This window comes from Lissotriton helveticus, chromosome 1_1 (genome assembly GCF_964261635.1).
Source record: "Lissotriton helveticus chromosome 1_1, aLisHel1.1, whole genome shotgun sequence".
Lineage (NCBI taxonomy): Eukaryota > Metazoa > Chordata > Amphibia > Caudata > Salamandridae > Lissotriton > Lissotriton helveticus.
In genome coordinates this window covers 747,371,750-747,390,264 of record NC_136057.1, presented here as the reverse complement: position 1 = coordinate 747,390,264, position 18,515 = coordinate 747,371,750, and the positions used below count along the sequence as shown (strand labels likewise).

Below are 18,515 nucleotides of genomic sequence, written 5' to 3'. Positions count from 1 at the left end.
TATGGCCTCTTCTGGCACCCAACTCAGGATCTGTGGAAGAACAGAAGAAAGACTGCAGCTGCTGTTTGAGACTTGTTAGGAGACCCGAAGGGCTGGACCTCCTCCCACTTGAACCAAGGAGGATGCACTCAGTTCCGAGGAGGTCCGGCACCTTCGCTGCAGGCCTATTATAGTGTAGTCCCAAAAAGTACCCTGTCATGCAGGACCTACGACAAATACGGATAACATATACTGTGGTTCTGGTGGCAGACTGACTCTGTGTACACCCCCGCCGCATATATTAGCCTATGGTTTGCATTAGCTATCTCGCAGTGCCACTAGAATCTCCTGTTATCAGAAAGATTAGTTTGTGCAATTTTAGAACACAATTACCTCAGACTAGTGAAAACAATATATTGCTTTTCACCCAGTCACTCGTACTTGCTTGTTTTTACTCTCAGAGAGATACTGAGAAGAAACAGTTGAACGTGTTTACAATAAGAATTTATTGTACAGTAGTCTTGCAATGGTCATGAACCTATACATGTATACAGAATGCATGTATAAAATAAAGTGCGTACTCCTAACGTGCCTGTCTAGTCGTACCGAAGTGTACCGAGCATGTGAGTAGGTCCGAAAGAGCTATGGAGCCTAATAGCCTAGAACCTAAGAGCCAAGAATACCGCTAGGATTTAGTCCAACCCTGATACCTGAATAGTGAGAGTGTAGGACTCCGTCCTGGTCTTGAGTTGGACACCTCGCAAGGGATCGTCAGACCACTCTCAGCTAGAGCGATGTCATGCTGGAGCCGCAGCATCTCTGGTCAGTGTTTCGGCCTTGAAGTCTCGGGTCCCTCCTGCTTCCTGATAGCAAGAGGTGCTGTATTTATACAGTCTATGTACGTGTTGTGAGAAGTTGGCCTGATACATGATGCTCACTAGTTCTAGGGATCACCTTGTATCAGTCCAAACAACCCTTATGGTGATTGGTTGTAAGTCAACCTTATAGACCAGCTATCCTAATGGTAGCATGGACAAAGCAGTCTTAGGCTAAACTCTTTTGGCATGTGAAGCCAGCTGTTTTACCACAATATAACCCCTTGAATACCAGATGAAAGGACACAACACAGGTTGTTATGAAAATAAACAGTATATTTATTAATAACAACACCTCTGAACTCTTTATGAGGTCAGAGGGCTAAGCACATGACAATCTCTTACGAAAAATACTACAAGTTGCACAAAATTACAATGGTGCCCTAAGGGCACGACAAACCATATACTAAGTAAGTGGAATGTGAGAGTCGATAAAAGGAATGGAGCTGTCCAGAGGCTGTAGGATCGATGGGACCACGCTACACTAACTTCAGGTAAGTAATAGGAGGCCCACGGAACGCGTGTGCAGAGTGTGAACTCACACACGAGATGCGTAACAACGTCTATGGACAGTACAGTTCAAGAAAAAGGTGAGTACGGACAATCCTGACTAGGTAGGACTAAAACGACTGTGGAACTGGACACTAGGACAGTTAAACTACCCTTGAGTACCGAAATGCTCACCCACGGGCCGCGGGTGCATAACTGTCAAAGTGCGTTGGGTTCTCGCGTTGAAGTCAATGGAGCCTGAAAGAAAAGATGCTGCAGGCGACCAGGAGGAAGATGTCCGGTGCAATCCAAGGGTGGATTGTTGAAGAAGGAGACCTGAAAGCAGAGGGGACAATGTTCCCAGTCACTAGCCAGTGACTGGAGTGGAACCAGGAAGGAACCAGATGTCGTTGTCGCGATCAGGTGAAGAGTGGACGCTTGACTCTGCAGCCACGTGGACCAGGAGGCGTCTTCGACGACCAGGATGGAGGCAAGAGCTGTCCCACGTAGGCTCTCGCTGTCGGCGGTGTCGGATCCGGGATTGGACTCATCAGGCCTTGGCAAAGGCAACCAACGCGGTGAAGGGAAAAGACGTCTGGTGCGGACTAGGAGAGTCCGGGGTGCCCCTCTTTTGGAAGGGAGCAAGGGCCAGTCTGAAGCAACCAGACCAGCAGCAAAGATTCAAAGGTTCATCGTCTAGGAGGCCACTAGCCAGCCGGCAAGGGACCAGACAACGCGTCAAGCAGCAACAAGGCAGAAGGGCCCCACGCAGATCTCGTGGATGCTGGAGGGCTGATCTTCGATGCAGGGGCTGCTGGGGGTTGGGGCTTCTCAGTCCCCAAAGCACTTGGTCGAGTTTACCTCGGGAGTCGTGCTGGAAGCGAAGTGCAGGTTCGTTCAAGATGGCCGGTCCCACGTGTCTCGTCGCACCCACGGGTCTCAGCTTTGCTGCAGATGTAGGTAAAGGTCGGAGAGGTCTGGGAATCCGGGTCTCGTCGGGCTCTGAAGTCTGGATCCTCGAGGGAAGACGACAAAGTCAAGCCGCTGGACGCTTGATGGTGCCTGCAGTTGCAGGGTGGACATTCCTTGTCCACAAGGGAGATTCTTCAGTCTTCTGTGGAGCAGAACGTCGAAGGCCAGAGTTTCTTCTTGTTGAATAGTTCAGGATAATCTAATTTGGAATGGGACCAGCTCCTACCTTTATTCTCCTAATGGGGGCTGCACTACTGACTAGGTCCCTCCCCTGGGTGGGACCAGGAAGGGGGGTGGCTACACCCCCTATCCTTTGTCCGGTTTCCCGCCAGAGCTGGGGCAGGGATGCCCCAGCAACTGGTTTGAACCGGTGTATGCACAGGGCACCTTGTGTGCCCCAGGCATGTCTCATTCCTTTCAGGCCTCCCTACCTCAATACACAAAATCCTGTCTGGGGTGGTGCTAGCACCTCCCAAGGCAGGAAACCCTTTGTCCAAGCCATCCTCGCTGGAAGGACTCCCAGCAGCAGGAGGTCAGACTTGTGTCTGTGGTGGCAGCATCCATTTTGTGATGCTGAGGCTCGAGTTAACTTTAACCGGGGTTCACAGTTACATACATGTCGTGTCCCTCTAGAAGGGTGGAATGCTACCCCCGTCGCCAGAATTGGCGAGGGGGTAGTATTCCAAATCATATGACACCTTACTCGACATGTTTTGATAATGTTATACCAGAGTTAGCATTTAACCGCGAGGTTGATAATGCACTTACGAGTATATGGTATAGCGTTATCATGGAACAGCTATTAGGACTTGGTTCCGCAAGCTGCAAACGGGCTCAGCTCATGCCAGAGCACCATCTCACATAATTCCAAGCACTCTGCCTTCAGGATTGATAAGGCCTTCCATAGGAGTGACTGATAGGAATATATGTGTCCATTTTAGGGTTAGATATAGGTATACTATATCTATAGTAAAGGGTGTTTACACCACCTTGCCCCAGCTGTCATGCAGCCAGTTGTGTCAGATTTAGATGGCCAGCCAGGGGTGGCATAATACATGCTTCAGCCCATGGTAGGCCCTGGTTGCACCTATGCCCTGGGTACCTAAGGTACACTGTACAGGGACTGATAAGGTGACCCAGTATCCAATTAGATATGTACCTAAGGTACATGGAATCCATTTTAACAGAGAGAGCCGGAAGCCTGGGGTCCTGAATAGCAGGATCCCAGGCCAACTAAGTCAAAAACTAGCAAAACACCAGGCAAAAAAGTGGGGGGCAACCATAGTCAGATATCCACCTTCCTACACGTGTGTTACCCATTGTTCAGTTTGAGGATGACGTTTGGGGATTAAACCTTGTGCGGCAATGGGAGAGGTGAGGTGTACCTCCAAGAGAGTGTACTCATTAATTATTCATATGTGCTAAGGATGATGTCTTAGCAGCATCGTTCGGGCAGAACCCACCCTCGTCATGAACTAGGTGAAAGGTTTAGACCATGAAAGGCTGCAGACCTTATAAGGCATTATGTCCATACAAGGCAGTCTTTCCTTATTTGGAGTTATGTCCTTATAAGTGTTGTTCATATAAAATGACGGGAGCTGATGTAGGGAATGTGTACGATGTTCCCTAGACCTATATTAGGGTACCGATATAACACTATCTCCAGGCTGGTCTCATCTTGCCCTCTCGACAACTGGGTGAAGAAGAAGGCATATCTCTCGGTTCCCCCAACCCCACACAGGGAACATGGACGGCACTCCCTCACGTATTTGTCAGTGGGACCCCACTGGCCACACCGATGTTAATACCAGATACTCCTACAACTGTGTCAGAACTCCCTACCGCCAACAAAGCGCAGACCTGCCACGCCGTCTCTTAGTCCTAAGTAAAGCGACTATTTACCTGCTCACTGCCATCCTCCCACCCTGCTCAGCCCTTTCTTTCCTGCTTCCCAGTTCATGCTTCCTGTGATGTCCCGCCCACTGCCAAGCCATGATCCTTGCACTACATCCCAGTCGCTCTGCATGCACACAGCCTCCTACTCTTGTGACACCTCGACTAGCTGAAGCTACCATAAGTGAAGAATACATGTGCTTGACTGATGTTCGAATAATGATGTAATGCTTTGTAATTAAACCTTAATGTATGGCATGGCAGGATTGGTAACTTGTTAAATGCAAATAAAAATGATTTATTAATAAAAAAAATAATTAGGAGGTAAACACCCAAACACCCCTTCCCCCACCTCCACTCCCCATTCACCCCCCAAAGCTACGCTCCTGATTGTCCAAACTTCCATTAGAACTTGTGGCACCTTTTCTACACCACTGGAAGATAAAAGTTCCACAAGCATTTAAAAAAAGGTTGGAAAGTTGTAATTTAGGATTGCCGGGAAGTGCTGCACTGGGGCACCCCTTAAGGAATGTTTGTTTCTAGGGCATGCAGTCATTATTTAAGAAAGTTAGAAAATTTGGCATTTTGGAATTGATTTGTACTTTACTTGACTTGAATATTCACATAAAACCATATAACACAAACATGATGTACCCCATAGAGCCAACACTATGAATTTACCAAATATTTCACAATGAGCTTGGAAGGCTATGGTTTAGCACTGAGGATTCTTTGGCAGGGTCGCTTTGATGGAAAGAACATTCAGTCACAAAATTGTGAACTGAACTGAAATACTGACTTCCATATTTGATATATGATCAAATTCTGTAATCTTGGAAAAAGTGCTCTCATCCTTTGTTTGTGTTCTTCTGAAATGTAATGTGTTGTATTTAGAAAAATATAATAATTTGGCTGAAAGGCTTCTTCTTTTTTTCAATTTGACATGTGCTTAACCCAGGGTATCTTGGTACAAAAAGTAGTCAACCTTAACTTAGAGTCAATGTACAAAGTATTTATGCAGCACACAAACAGCAATAAAGGGAAAACACAATGCCATAAAAATCACACACCAATTTATTAAATTTTTGTCAATTATTTGACACCAAGACAACAAAATTCAATCAGTAGAACCAGAGTTCTGAATTATTATTTTTTTTTTTCCAAAACCTTTATTGCACTTTGCATAGTACACAGCGGAATGCCTACAACCCTGCGGGCCGGCCGCTATCCATGGATCGTTGTGTACACAGACTTTCAGCAAAAAGGATAGCAATACCACAGTGACAAGGAATTTGTGACGGAGCGTACTGAAACAATAAAAGTGCCGTTTAAGCAATTATTCAATGCAGGAATTGAGGTTTTGATGGAGTTTTTTTTTTTTCTTTTGTTCCTTTTTGTGAAAAATAACAAACTCGTAACAAGAACAGTTAGGAATGACATTGTGGTCTGACATGAATCAATGCATTTCAAGTTTATCGTGCCTCTCTGATGTACGGGAATCTGACAGCCCTATACAGCGCGCGTATGCCTCCACCCACCCCGCCCGTCCCTACCTCCTTGGCTCACCAGTCTACACTTTATGAGGCCACCCTCTGCTGCAGCCCAGGCCTACACTTCACTCCCCCCTCCTACCCAGGTTTAGCCCCCTTCCCCTTCATCGTCGGAGACATCCAGATCCTCCTCTCGCAAGGGTTCGCAGATGACCCCCCTGTAGAGTTCTGAATTATTAATACATTATTTGGCACCATAATAATGAAAATCCAATCAGTAGAACAGGAGTTATGATTTTTTAAAGTTTTTATTAAAAACTAGTGTCTAGAGGAACAAAGCGCCGACCCCTGAAATCTGGTCGCACGAGACCGGGCGAAAAATATGATCAATCCTGATGAAGCGTGGGTCGGATGCAAGATGTGGATTGGGCATAACCAGCGCTTACCTTCGGACATAGAAGCAATTTTAATGAAAAAGTTCTGAGAAGGTATAGTTCAACAGGACAAGGCTCCAGGCAGTGTCCGAGGAGAGAGCTTCATATTCGGGTTGCCGCTGGATGAAGTCATGTTAAAGATTTCTACATTTGACTTGTTCACTTTTTAGAAGTCGAAAATCTCCAGCGGGACAAGGCAGGAGGCTGTAGCTTAAGACAGTTAGAGAAGCTTGGATAACCCTTTGGTGAAGGATAGCTGAGCAAGGTTTGCTGCTGAATAGACCGTAGAAAGATGAGCCGCAAAGTAAGGCCAACAGCGATGAACCTTGGGAGATCGACGAGCTGTTGGTCCCAGTCTTCTCTGACCAGCTTTTGGCCAAACAATTTTTAAGTACCATGTTTTGAATTTTGGCTATCTGGGCACCTTTAGCTCCACAACCAAGGGTCCAGGACTTGTGGGACACTACGGAGGGGAGGTGGGTGGTTTCCAAAACTCACTCAGGCTGGGTCCAGGTGTAGGTTTAAGATGGTGAGAGCCTTTTATGTCCCTGTACCTCTGAACAAGTGGCCAGCAACCTAGTGCTTGTAGTCCTGGGTTCAGCTGAAGATGCAGTGCTTAAACAGCAGGGCTGGCTACTGAGGGTTCAAGGCAGGCTTCCAAAAGCAGGGCTGTCCTTCCAGATGAAGCAAAGTAGTCTTATGCAGTACACAGCAGCCTACAGCAGCAAGCAGTCCATCTGGAGTCCTTCCGCAGGTTCAGAAAGTGAACTGAAAAGTGGGTCTGCTAGCCTTTGCAATTGGGAGAAGTTTCTAGAGCTTTCTTTTGGAAGTGGTTGGAATTTCTTAACTCCTCTGCTCTGGTTCCAAGCTGGCTGCAGGGACAAAGTGGAAGTGGGAAACCTCTTTGTGAAGGCAGAGCACAGCCTATTGAGTTGCAAATAGGGCTGTACCCTGCTCTGACCCTCCATTGACCCAGCAGATGGCCCATTCAGACATCTAAACCCCCTATTGTGCGACTGTCTGACAGGAATTCACAAAGTCTAACTGTCAGTTACACCCAGTCCTGTGACCCAGGAGAGGCTGCATGCACCAAATCGCTTAGGGCAGAAAATTGCCAACTTTCAAAAAGTGGCATTTTGAAAACTGTAATGTAAAATACAATTTTACAATAAAAGAGGATTTTACATTGCAATTTCATAGATAACAAATATAATATCCTTACCTGGTCCCAATGAAAAGTTAGCACTTCTTAAATGTAATAAGTGAACCCAATATTGTCCTATGGGAAGGCTAGTCTCACTGTAGTGAAACACAAATTTAGGAGTTTGTCACTATTAGGACATGTAAAACTTAAAAGTACACGCCCAACTTATTTTAAATTACAATGTGCTCTGTCCTATGGGCTACCTAGAGCCTACCTTAGGGGTGACATATGCAATTAAATGGGAGTTTAAAGCTTGGCAAGGGAGTAATCTTGACAAGTTGCATTGGCAGTTTACAACTGCATTCAGGCTGCAATGGCAAACCTGGGACATGTTTTAAGGAGCTACTTGGGTGGGGCGGAAAAATAAGTGCTGCAGGCCCACTAGTAGCATTTAATTAACAGGCCCTGGTTATATGGTATACCATTCTACAAGGTGCTTAAAAGTAAATTAAATATGCTAATCAGGTGTAACCCAATTATACCATGTTTAGGGGAGAGAGAGCACAAGCATTTTAGCACTGGTTAGCGAACGAAAACACATTTCAGCAGAAATATGGAGGCTAGTAGGCAACACATTTGGGGCCAGACCACCCTAAGGCTGACAAGTTACCAGTGGCCACCATCTGAGACCCACTGGCACAATGATGAAAACACAATTGTAACCTGGCAACTATGAAAAACTGAATTAGAATTCAGGTAGGATTCCAGCAGCAAAATTTGAGGGTAAAGGAAAAGGTAGCACAAAAGCTAGCAATATGCTGCTACATTGACGAGAACACATTGGTAGTTTGGAAGCTGAGAATGATTGAAGTGAAATATAGGCAGGATTCCAGCATCAGAATTTGAGGGAAAAACAAAATGTAGCGCAAACGGAAGCAACTCTAAATATTGCACTGGGGAGATTAAACAGTTTAACACTTTATGGGATTTGCAGATTACTCCAAGAGAGAATAGCCTTTTTTCCCATGGGTGAGATGGGTAGATGGTTTCACCTTCCTCTAAGACCTCCATGATAAGCATACATAAAGATGAACATTCTTACAGTTCATGAATTATCTGCATTGAGCCTTTGCCATTTGCAATGAACTTGGAAGCAGGAAGGCTCTTTGTGTCCATAGCTGAAGGGGATGTAGCAGTAGTCATCTCATAACAACCCCAGAGAAATCCAGCCATCCAACACAGCATGCAATACAAGGTATGGCTGAAGGTCTGCAAGGGAGCAGCTCCATAACTTTCCCCTCACTCTTCCTCATTGTATATTACCTGAGCCAAAAGCCTCAGGCTCAAGTGCTCTCTATGTGCTACACTTCTCAGGATGACTGCCGGCAGTGGCTGACACTCGCCAGAAATGTTCATTGTCTTTTAAACTCAACATCCACCTCAGAGAGTTCTCTCCCACTGGGTGAAGTGTTCTGGTTTACTCGGGTGATGACTGAGGACCATCTGACGTAAGGAGTTAACCGGACTAGTTTGCCTGTTTGATTTATTTGTTCATAATTCTTCCATTCTGAGGCATACACTTAAACAGATTTTCCTCAGACTTTGGCCGCTGGTGGAGTTCCAATCTCCCATGGAAAAACACTGCCAGGTGAATGGGTTTCAATATCCGTGGATGACATCTTCAGTGAATGGAGCTGCACCAGACTACAAGTCTTATCACTGTTTGACGGGTTCACTAATCTCTGCAGGTTATACAAACATACATACAAACCCCCTCAAATCACTATGCCTGAAAATATGGAAACCCTGCCATACTAACAGAATTGTTGTATTTGTACATTTACATTGTGCGTAGAAATGGCTCGTCACACTAATCCTGGGAATCAGCTTTGGGAGTTTTCATGATAAAGTGAACATTGTGTCTACTTAAATTCAATTGAGGTGCACAACATGTTTTAAAAATGTTACCTAATTAGTACTGGTCATTAAGATTTTTCTACTTAATTTTGCTTTGTAAGACGTTTGCTGTATTAATATTATATACAAATCTTTCAAGAAGGTATTGAAAAAAACTTGAATTATAGAAGACGTTTTAATGTAAAAGCAGATCTTACTTCTCCCCAGCTGCCATAGTTCCATCTTGGACAGGGTCCTGCATCACAGTGCCTCGAATCTGGTGGTTTAGATGTTTCATCACAGTAATTGGTGCTCCTTCCTTCCTCATCTTGACAAACCACAACACGTCTTTGGAATCCACCACTGCACGTACTGGAGCACTAGTGAAACAAAAAGTTCATCAATACATTCTTGGACAAACGGTTGTCATAATTTCAAATGTACAGTAAATGACCAACCTACTTAATGTAGAATATAATTAATAGGCTGAATATTTACGGTGTTTTTAAATTTTTTTCATAAGGCTCAATTGTATTTGTGTCGAACTGGATATTTAATTCATTGAATAACTCCTGGACTACAGTGTACCAGTGTGCAAGTAAAAAGTAAGTCACCCACTACCACTCGTAATGCTTCAGGCTGCCTAAGAGTAATACAATATCCGAGGTTCCTCAGAACTTTAGATGCTGTCTGTGGCTGGCTACCATACCAAGACACTGTTTCTCCTGGTTGAGAAGAGGCAGCAGTAGCTGGATCTTCATGAACAGTCCAAGTAGGAATGTTATGAGGAATGTGATGTGTAGCCTGCAATCCAGCACGCACTCCAGAAAGCATCAGGAAAGCTGAAGGATATGTGCCCTAATAGAATGGAGACTGCTGCCTTTGCTTCATTACCATGTTGCCACAAATCATACATCATAATATACAGTAAAAAGGAAGTGAGATATGAGTCCCAAAAACATATGGGATAAAAAACCTGTTTTAAGGTCATTGCAAGTCACCAATGTCTTATATTACCATCCTGTACTCAAACCTGGCAGTGCAATAAATAATGTCTCAGACATATATACATTTCTCCCCAGCAGCTAGTAACTGTGGAGTTTCAGGCTAAAAAAGATTTAAGGGACAGTGATCAGGAAAGCTAGTCATCCTTTTAACTATTCATGTGGTAGATATATTTCTACTGAGGACCGACGTTTCAGGTGCTCTAGCAAAAGAAAATCTGATATCAAACTCAACTGTTACCAAGGAACAGTAGTGATTCCATTCTCTTTTGAAATGTATGTAGGTATTTTTCAACTGAACTCAAACATTATAATTAACTATATGTTTCTATACAGTTATTTCAAAAGGACAACATATAATGTAATACAAATGAATGCATTGTACTACTAAATATTATTCACCCCCAATCTCACTCCGTAGATTGATTTGTCACGATATCATGGAAAGAGCTGTATAGTAATGTGGATAGTAACAATGGCTGCATAACACTAACTATCCCAAATGTATTTATTTTACTCCTTTATGGATCTCGATACAGTACCCTAGAAACAAATTGTCTTCAGGCACAGCCAATGAAGAAGACTGAGTAACAACCAAAATAGCAGACAGATAGATCTGGGCACTTATTGGTTCAAAAAGAACAATTGATGGACAGAATGTTGAACAATGTCACACAAAACCCAGCCATATGCAAATCAGTCTTGATCCTGCTGCCCATGGGAGCAGTCCAGCCCGAATCACCAGGCCAGGTTCTCCCTGGACCAGAAACAAGCCTCCTGGACTGATTTCCGGGTAACATCCCTCTTCAGCCAGACTAGCTTACCTCCAGTGGCACAGAGAGCCCAGGACACACATCTGGGCATACTCGACCCACTCTGGGTGACAAATGCAAGAAGAACAATTGATGGACAGAATCCAGAGCAAATCAAACATTCACTCACAGTCAAGAGATCTAGGTTAAATCTATTGTTCTTTTGGTCCGCATGCCATTCCAGTGTCGACCCAGCCATACGCAAATCAGACTGCAACAGTCTGTTATGGGCTGAATTGCTGGCATTGCCGAGACTACTCAATTACTTTAGTAATTTACTGCTGTAGGTTACGATGAGCTTATTCAGAGAGTTGGAGCCATTGCTACAGGATTTTATTTAGACGGTAAGTAGACCAACATTAAAACCTTGCATTTACCTTTAGCACATGGTGGTCTGAGCTGCCAGTGGTTACCCAAGTTGTTAAGGGGAAAATTCCTTACGAACTGGTACACTTGGCTATGCAATAACCAACGGGAGCTGGAGGTTTACCTATTGAAGCCAAAAGTGAAACATCTGGGAACCAATGAGTTGGTGAAGTTGGTAGTTCGGACTGGACTGTTCCCATGAGGCACAGGGTCAGAGCTGATTTGCATATAGCCAGTGTCTAACCCAGGGTGGTGTGGAGTGCAAAAAAACGATGGATTTAGGCCCAGATCCTTGTACTGGGGTGAATGTATGACATTGTTCTACATTCTGTCCATCAACTGTGTTTTTTGCAATTTTCACCCCGAGTGGGCTGGGTATGCTCAGACGTGAGTCCCAGGCTCTCCACACCACTGGAGTCAAGCTATCCAGGCTGATGAAGGCTGATAGCCAGAAACCGGTCCTTGGATGCTTGATTCCGGTCTGGGAAAGACATGGCTTGGTAGTTCGGACAGGACTGTTCCCATGAGGCACAGGGTCAGAGCTGATTTGCATATAGCCAGTGTCTAACCCAGGGTGGTGTGGAGTGCAAAAAAACGATGGATTTAGGCCCAGATCCTTGTACTGGGGTGAATGTATGACATTGTTCTACATTCTGTCCATCAACTGTGTTTTTTGCAATTTTCACCCCGAGTGGGCTGGGTATGCTCAGACGTGAGTCCCAGGCTCTCCACACCACTGGAGTCAAGCTATCCAGGCTGATGAAGGCTGATAGCCAGAAACCGGTCCTTGGATGCTTGATTCCGGTCTGGGAAAGACATGGCTTGGTAGTTCGGACTGGACTGTTCCCATGAGGCACAGGGTCAGAGCTGATTTGCATATAGCCAGTGTCTAACCCAGGGTGGTGTGGAGTGCAAAAAAACGATGGATTTAGGCCCAGATCCTTGTACTGGGGTGAATGTATGACATTGTTCTACATTCTGTCCATCAACTGTGTTTTTTGCAATTTTCACCCCGAGTGGGCTGGGTATGCTCAGACGTGAGTCCCAGGCTCTCCACACCACTGGAGTCAAGCTATCCAGGCTGATGAAGGCTGATAGCCAGAAACCGGTCCTTGGATGCTTGATTCCGGTCTGGGAAAGACATGGCTTGGTAGTTCGGACTGGACTGTTCCCATGAGGCACAGGGTCAGAGCTGATTTGCATATAGCCAGTGTCTAACCCAGGGTGGTGTGGAGTGCAAAAAAACTATGGATTTAGGCCCAGATCCTTGTACTGGGATGAATGTATGACATTGTTCTACATTCTGTCCATCAACTGTGTTTTTTGTAGTTTAATCACTTATACATAATTTAAATGTCCGCTGTACAATTGAACTTAACCATAGGATTGGCTGAATCTTATTTACCTAGATGTGACTAACCTGATGTAGATATTTTTCACAAAGTGAGGTTGTGCATCTCTGTTCAGATATTGTGTAGAAGAGTAATAGAACGTCTAAGTTTTACTTATTATGGAGGACTTACACACCCTTGAGGTCTGCTTACTAGGGACATTTCCGAGACCTAGGCCTAAGAGAGCTGGGATAGGTTCATGGATCTTGCTTTGGTTCTTGCCAAAGGGTTTATTGATGTGCATTGGAGAACTCAAACCCCCCTTCTTTTGACAGATAGCACCATGATGTGAGTTTTATATGCTAGATATGAGGGTCTTGTATTGCATGCAGAAGAATGTTAAGCCTGCTGTAAAATGCCCATTAGCATCACACTGGGAAAGAAATGTCGTTTGTCTTTGATAACCCTGAGACAGATCAATCAGAAGTGCTGCAAAGTGAGAATATAGATTCGATGTATATGTTGTCTGTCTTCACCCCATAACACCTCGTTAAGTGTGAAAATCATTATGATCTTCTCTTAAAGTGCATAGGACCCTTATCCACTCTATATGAATTTTCTGAGAGATGTTTCACTGTTAAGTTTGAATACGTTATTATCTCGTATTTTATTTTTAAAAACTTGATCCGGTGCTGTCAAGCTCACTCATCCTAATATGCTCCTGTAACGTGCACACAGATAATGAGGCTGTATTTTATCCTTATTTGATTGTTATTTTAGTTTCACGAGGGCCGGCTTTAGTGCTCCTGGCGTTTGGCGCAATATTGTCTTTGGGCGCCCCTTCCCTCCGCAGTGGTCACCTTCCCCACTCATTCCCTCACTATCAATTTCCAACAGTGCCCCTCATCTCTTCATAGCGCCTCCCTCACATACATTTCATTTGCTTTATAGTGCTACTCATACTAGTGTAGGGTGACATAGCCTTTTACATCGCACACATTTTGGCTTAGGGAGGCGCGCTCGAGCTTCCGGCCTGCTCCAGGCGCTTCATTGGCTCCCCATCAGGAAGAGGATTCAGTTTAAATCCTTGACCCTGATGCATAAAGCTCTGCATGGATCAGGAGCGGGCTATCTGCAGCAGAGACTATCTTTCTATCGTCCAGCTCGTTCCCTTCGTTCGGAAGCTCTTTTAAAAGCGGTGGTTCCACGGGTGAGGAAGGCCCGTGCGGGAGGGCGGTCTTTTGGCTGCAGAGCCCCCCAGCTCTGGAATCTGCTTCCTTTTTCTCTTCGGAGTACTGTCAATCTGCTCCAGTTCAGGAGGGGCCTGAAGACCTGGCTTTTTAACTCCCAGTCTGTTTTCTAATTTCTCACTGTTTTTGCATGGTTTGTTGTCTGTTTTTAGCTGTGTTGTGTTATTTCCTATGAGTTGAGGGTGGAAAGCGTTGGGACACTCCCTGTGAGTAGCTGTACGCTATACAAAAACTGAATAACATAACATAACATAACACATTATACAGAGACAAAGAACCATATGTGCGTAAATCAGTTTACAGAAAACGTTACATAAAACAATGAGGATTACAAGTGGTGTTGGAATCACGTCATCCACACCGGGAGGCATTATATTTTATAGTGTTTGATTTGGAGAAGCACAAACTCAGATTAAAAACTTACCACAGTGAGAGGAGGAGCCTAGCCTGCAGCCATGATGGCCGCCTGATCCTTCGGCTCCGCCGACCCTCTCGCTTCCCTCCCGTCCCGCGACCTATCCTGGTACTGATCCTGTTCCTAAGTGGTGTATTCGGGCTCGGGAGGTGACCCCGACTCCGCTGGTGTGTTTCACTTCGCGCTCCCAGCAGTGGAAACGGTGGGGCGTCCTCGCCTTCTCCCGGACGCTGCCTGGCGCTGACGGGTCTTTGTTCTCCTGGAGTGGCTGCCATCGCCCACGACAACAGCGGCCACTGCAGCCGGCTCCGGGCCGGCCGACGGAGTGCGGCGGCTGGATTCAGTGTTTCACCCCTGTCCGATCTACGCCTTTCAAAGAGAGGGGCATGTTGCCTGCGATTGCACCATCGTTTCACCGCTCGGGCTCCCTGATGCCTCTGTTTGCTGCCTGTCCCGATTTGTGGTGAGAAAGGGGCCATTTTGGAGACGAAGCTGCCGGAGCTCGTTTTTCATGATCCTGGGCTGCTCCTGGTGCCAAGGCAGCTGCGGTCGCGGCGCTCACGCCCGCTTGGGGTAACATGGTCTGTGTTCCCTTTGTGCCCCCGGCCCGATGGTGCTCTGCAGTGTGCCGGCGTGGTGTTCCACTTCGTGATGGTGACGTTGACGGGCAGTCCTGTGGGCTGCACCGAGTTTTTGAGCCCCATGTACATGGATCTGATGCATCCCTCCCTCCTACGGCTCTGGTGCGGATTGCAGACATTCTGAGAGCCCTGAATACTCTTCGTACTGAGTTTTGTGCCTATGCCTGTGACCTGGGGCACGCTATGGATGCTGTCCTTTCTGTGGTGCCCCTGCATGACCAAGCACATTTACGCCCGAGTGCCGCTGACCCTCATCCTGCACCCGACTTTGGTAGGCTGTCTGCCCAGATGTGCCCGGAGGGGCTGTTGGTGTGTGTTTCCGAGCTCCCCGAGATGCTGGCCGCGCCGGGGAAGCAGTGGTCTGAGGTCTGTGTGCTGGTTCAGTGTGGGGGCTCTCGTTCTCGGACGCCATATTCGGACGCTCCGTTGTGGATTGTGGGAGACGATACCTACGCTATCCTGCGGCTACTCCTACTGCCCGGGCCGGATGAGCTATTCCACTGTGAGGCTTGCACTTCTATCGCAGTTGCCCATATGAAGTGGGATTGGACGGACTTTGTTGGACGGCGTTCTGATCTGCTGGGGTCCCACGGTTGGTTTGTCCCGTTTACGATGACTACGGTGCGACTGGACAACGTTGATACTCTCGATCGCAGGGGCCAGGGTTGAACTTCCCCTATTTCTCACTGTGGTACTGTATACTGTCGGGACTTGGGGTGATGGACGGTACTATGAAGCTGGACTTTGTCGTGGCGCTGGGCGGCGGGGGGCAGGGTAGAGGGTGTTTCCTTCCAGGTTAAAAGTGTTGCTGCTCGTACTGCTGGGATGTTGATGGATAGCCGGGGATGTTCTAACTTATTTTGTATTAATGGCGGGGTCTAGGGATGGGCGGCCCAACTATTGTCTCCCAGGTATGGGTTGTTTCTCTCCTCCTCCACTCTTTTCATCTTTTTATATCTTTCTTTTCTCTTTCCTCCTATCTTTCGGGTGATTCTGGGGCGACAGACACGCTGTTTAGTGGGGTAGGCCATAGCCATTACAGTGATGTAGGGTGGGGGGGATTTTTGTTATTTTAGTTTGTTTTGTTCTATGGTCCCTTTTGCTTCCTTTCTAGGGGGTGGGCTATGTCCCTTTGTTCTTTCTCCTTCGTTTCGCAAGTGTCTGCACTTTCTCCTTTTTCGGGGCGGGTGGGCTGTCTATGTGGCGTCCTATTCAATTGTTTCCTATGATTTGTCCTTTATTTTTGACCCCTTTGACGGGCATGGGATGTCTTTGGGCCTTGACCCTACTATGTTTAACTGATTGCATGGGGGGCTATATCCCTCCCGCCCCCCCCCCCTGTCTTCTGTATATGTTGCATGACGCCCTGGTAGATATGGCTGCTGCCTCCTCTTTAAATCATAAAACGAAACCTTTATTATCCTGGCGCTTACTGTGTAGCAACTTTATGCAACGTCTATACTGTCTTCATTTTGCCGTACACTTTGATGTTGCTCCTTTTTGGCTCTCCTGATTTTGCGGCCGGCCCCTGTGGTTGTAGGCCTGCGCTTGTACTGATACGCGTATTTCAATAAAGGTTTAAAAAAAAAAAAAAAAAAAAAAAAAACTTACCACAGTGTTCGGGCTAGGCTTTGCTGATAGTAATGTACTTCTATCCAAATAACCCTTTTTAGCAACATTAGGATAATGAAAGACTGAGAAAAAATCATAACATTCTAACCTATAACTTGCAGTTTGCATGCAGCTCTTTGATGACATTTCATAGGTCAGTGTGCTATATTAGGACTGCAGGAGAAAACTAATGTACCAGAACCAGTGAGGCGATCTGATGTGAGACGTGAGGCAAAGGGAGCCAGTTGATGTGCGCGGACCAAGCCGCTGATCCGCCACAGGGGAATTGTGAGGAAGCTGCAGAGATCCAGTCAGGGCAGCAGCAGTGGCGGCAATTGGCAGCTAGGCTATAAAAGTGCTCTAGGCATGTCGATAACCCATGGAGAATGGGGCGGGCGGCCTTAGGCTGGTGCAGCTTGTTGCCGCAATGGAGTCTGCCCATTTGCCACCTACTTGTGTCCCCTCCGCTCTCCTTCACATCTGCCATTTTAAATAGTTCCTCAGCTCCCAAAGGTTGTGGGAGTAATGTTCGGCGGTCCTTGAGCCTTAATGTGTTTTTCTCAGAAGTGTTCAGTACTTCGGAGGCCCTGAGGTCTCTGTTTTTAGTGGTTTTTGTTATTGAATGGATCTCTAAGTCTGCTGTGCTACAGCAAGGACTGAGAATAGACCTTTTAGTATTTATTACACTTTTTACCATTTGTATACATTTGTTAAAAGCACCCTAAGCAACAATTGTTTTACAGTACTGTTTTTTTGGACCTTGATCCCTCTCTATTCTCCTGGGGCTTGGCTCACCTTGACACGCCCGGTTTCAGTAAATTGGGGGGAACGGAAAGAATCATTTGGTGGTGTAGCCCAGACTCTGTTGGTTTAGATAAGCCCTGAGGGTTCAGTCAAGGAAGGACCATCAATTTTTGGGCATGTTTTGCCTCTCTAGTGGGACGGAGAGGCCCCTTGAATTGTAAATATAAGTGGATATGTCCACATCTTCCAAAGAATAATAAAGCAGGGCCATTTAATATCAAACTTCTAGGATGGAGCAGCCACCATCCTCGATATCCTTGGCTGTCTCTCGATAAGTTCCAAAAATGATCTCAACACCTATGAAGACAACTATTACATATTTCTTCTTCTCCTTTGAGAGTAGAAATTTAAAGAAATCTAGACTAGACTTCATCCAGTTGACTCCACATTGGACTTCGGAAAGAGACAATACTACAATACATAATTTGAAATCCTATTCCCTTCACAGGGCAGCAATGGGGACAATGGTCTATTAGACAATTCATTGATAAAAACTGCAGCCTTAAGTCGAATATCGAAGATCGAATAAACCATTAAGGATAAGGGCTTCTTCTTTACCACTTCTTAACAATATAAATGTTTATTAGACATGTGAGGTACAATTAAGAAAGTATGTTTTTAATAAAATTAATCTAAGTATGGGGATTTACTTTGTTCTGATCAACTTTGAATAAAAAACACCTTAATTTTTTAGTGGAGGAATTATCGTTCTCAATCATATGACAAGATGCCTTAGTCCCAGATTGCAGATCCTCTGATATCTAATATGATGACTTTGATCCATTTGGTTCTTTCCTCGTTGTTTAAATTAAATCACAAACAGCTAACAGTTCAAGACCATTCTTTATCGATGTTATCATCAGTTTTAAAAACACTTATGAATAAGTGTTCCTGCAATAGTATTGGTCATGGTATACCTGTCACAGTAGATTTGTTGCCTTCTAGGAATCATTTTCCTTGGGACATTAGATCTGCCGTGGGGGGTGCGTCATCTTTATCCTCCTTAAACACCCCTGTGGTTAATTCTGATCCTGTGACATTAGTGATCTCGGATTCTAGTTATCAGGATACATTTGTTTGCAATGAACCACTGTCCTCCATTCACTCTA

The 18,515-nt window shown here is 45.6% G+C and overlaps 1 protein-coding gene across 1 annotated transcript in view; it reads right to left on the bottom strand.

The window, feature by feature from the left end:
* ADAMTS20 (ADAM metallopeptidase with thrombospondin type 1 motif 20) overlaps positions 1-18,515 on the bottom strand; it is a 1,463,844-nt gene that overhangs the window by 417,297 nt on the left and 1,028,032 nt on the right. Inside the window, exon 27 of the mRNA XM_078648053.1 lies at positions 9,391-9,552. Within this exon, the coding sequence (XP_078504179.1) occupies positions 9,391-9,552 (162 nt within the window). The remainder of the gene's footprint in view (positions 1-9,390; positions 9,553-18,515) is intronic.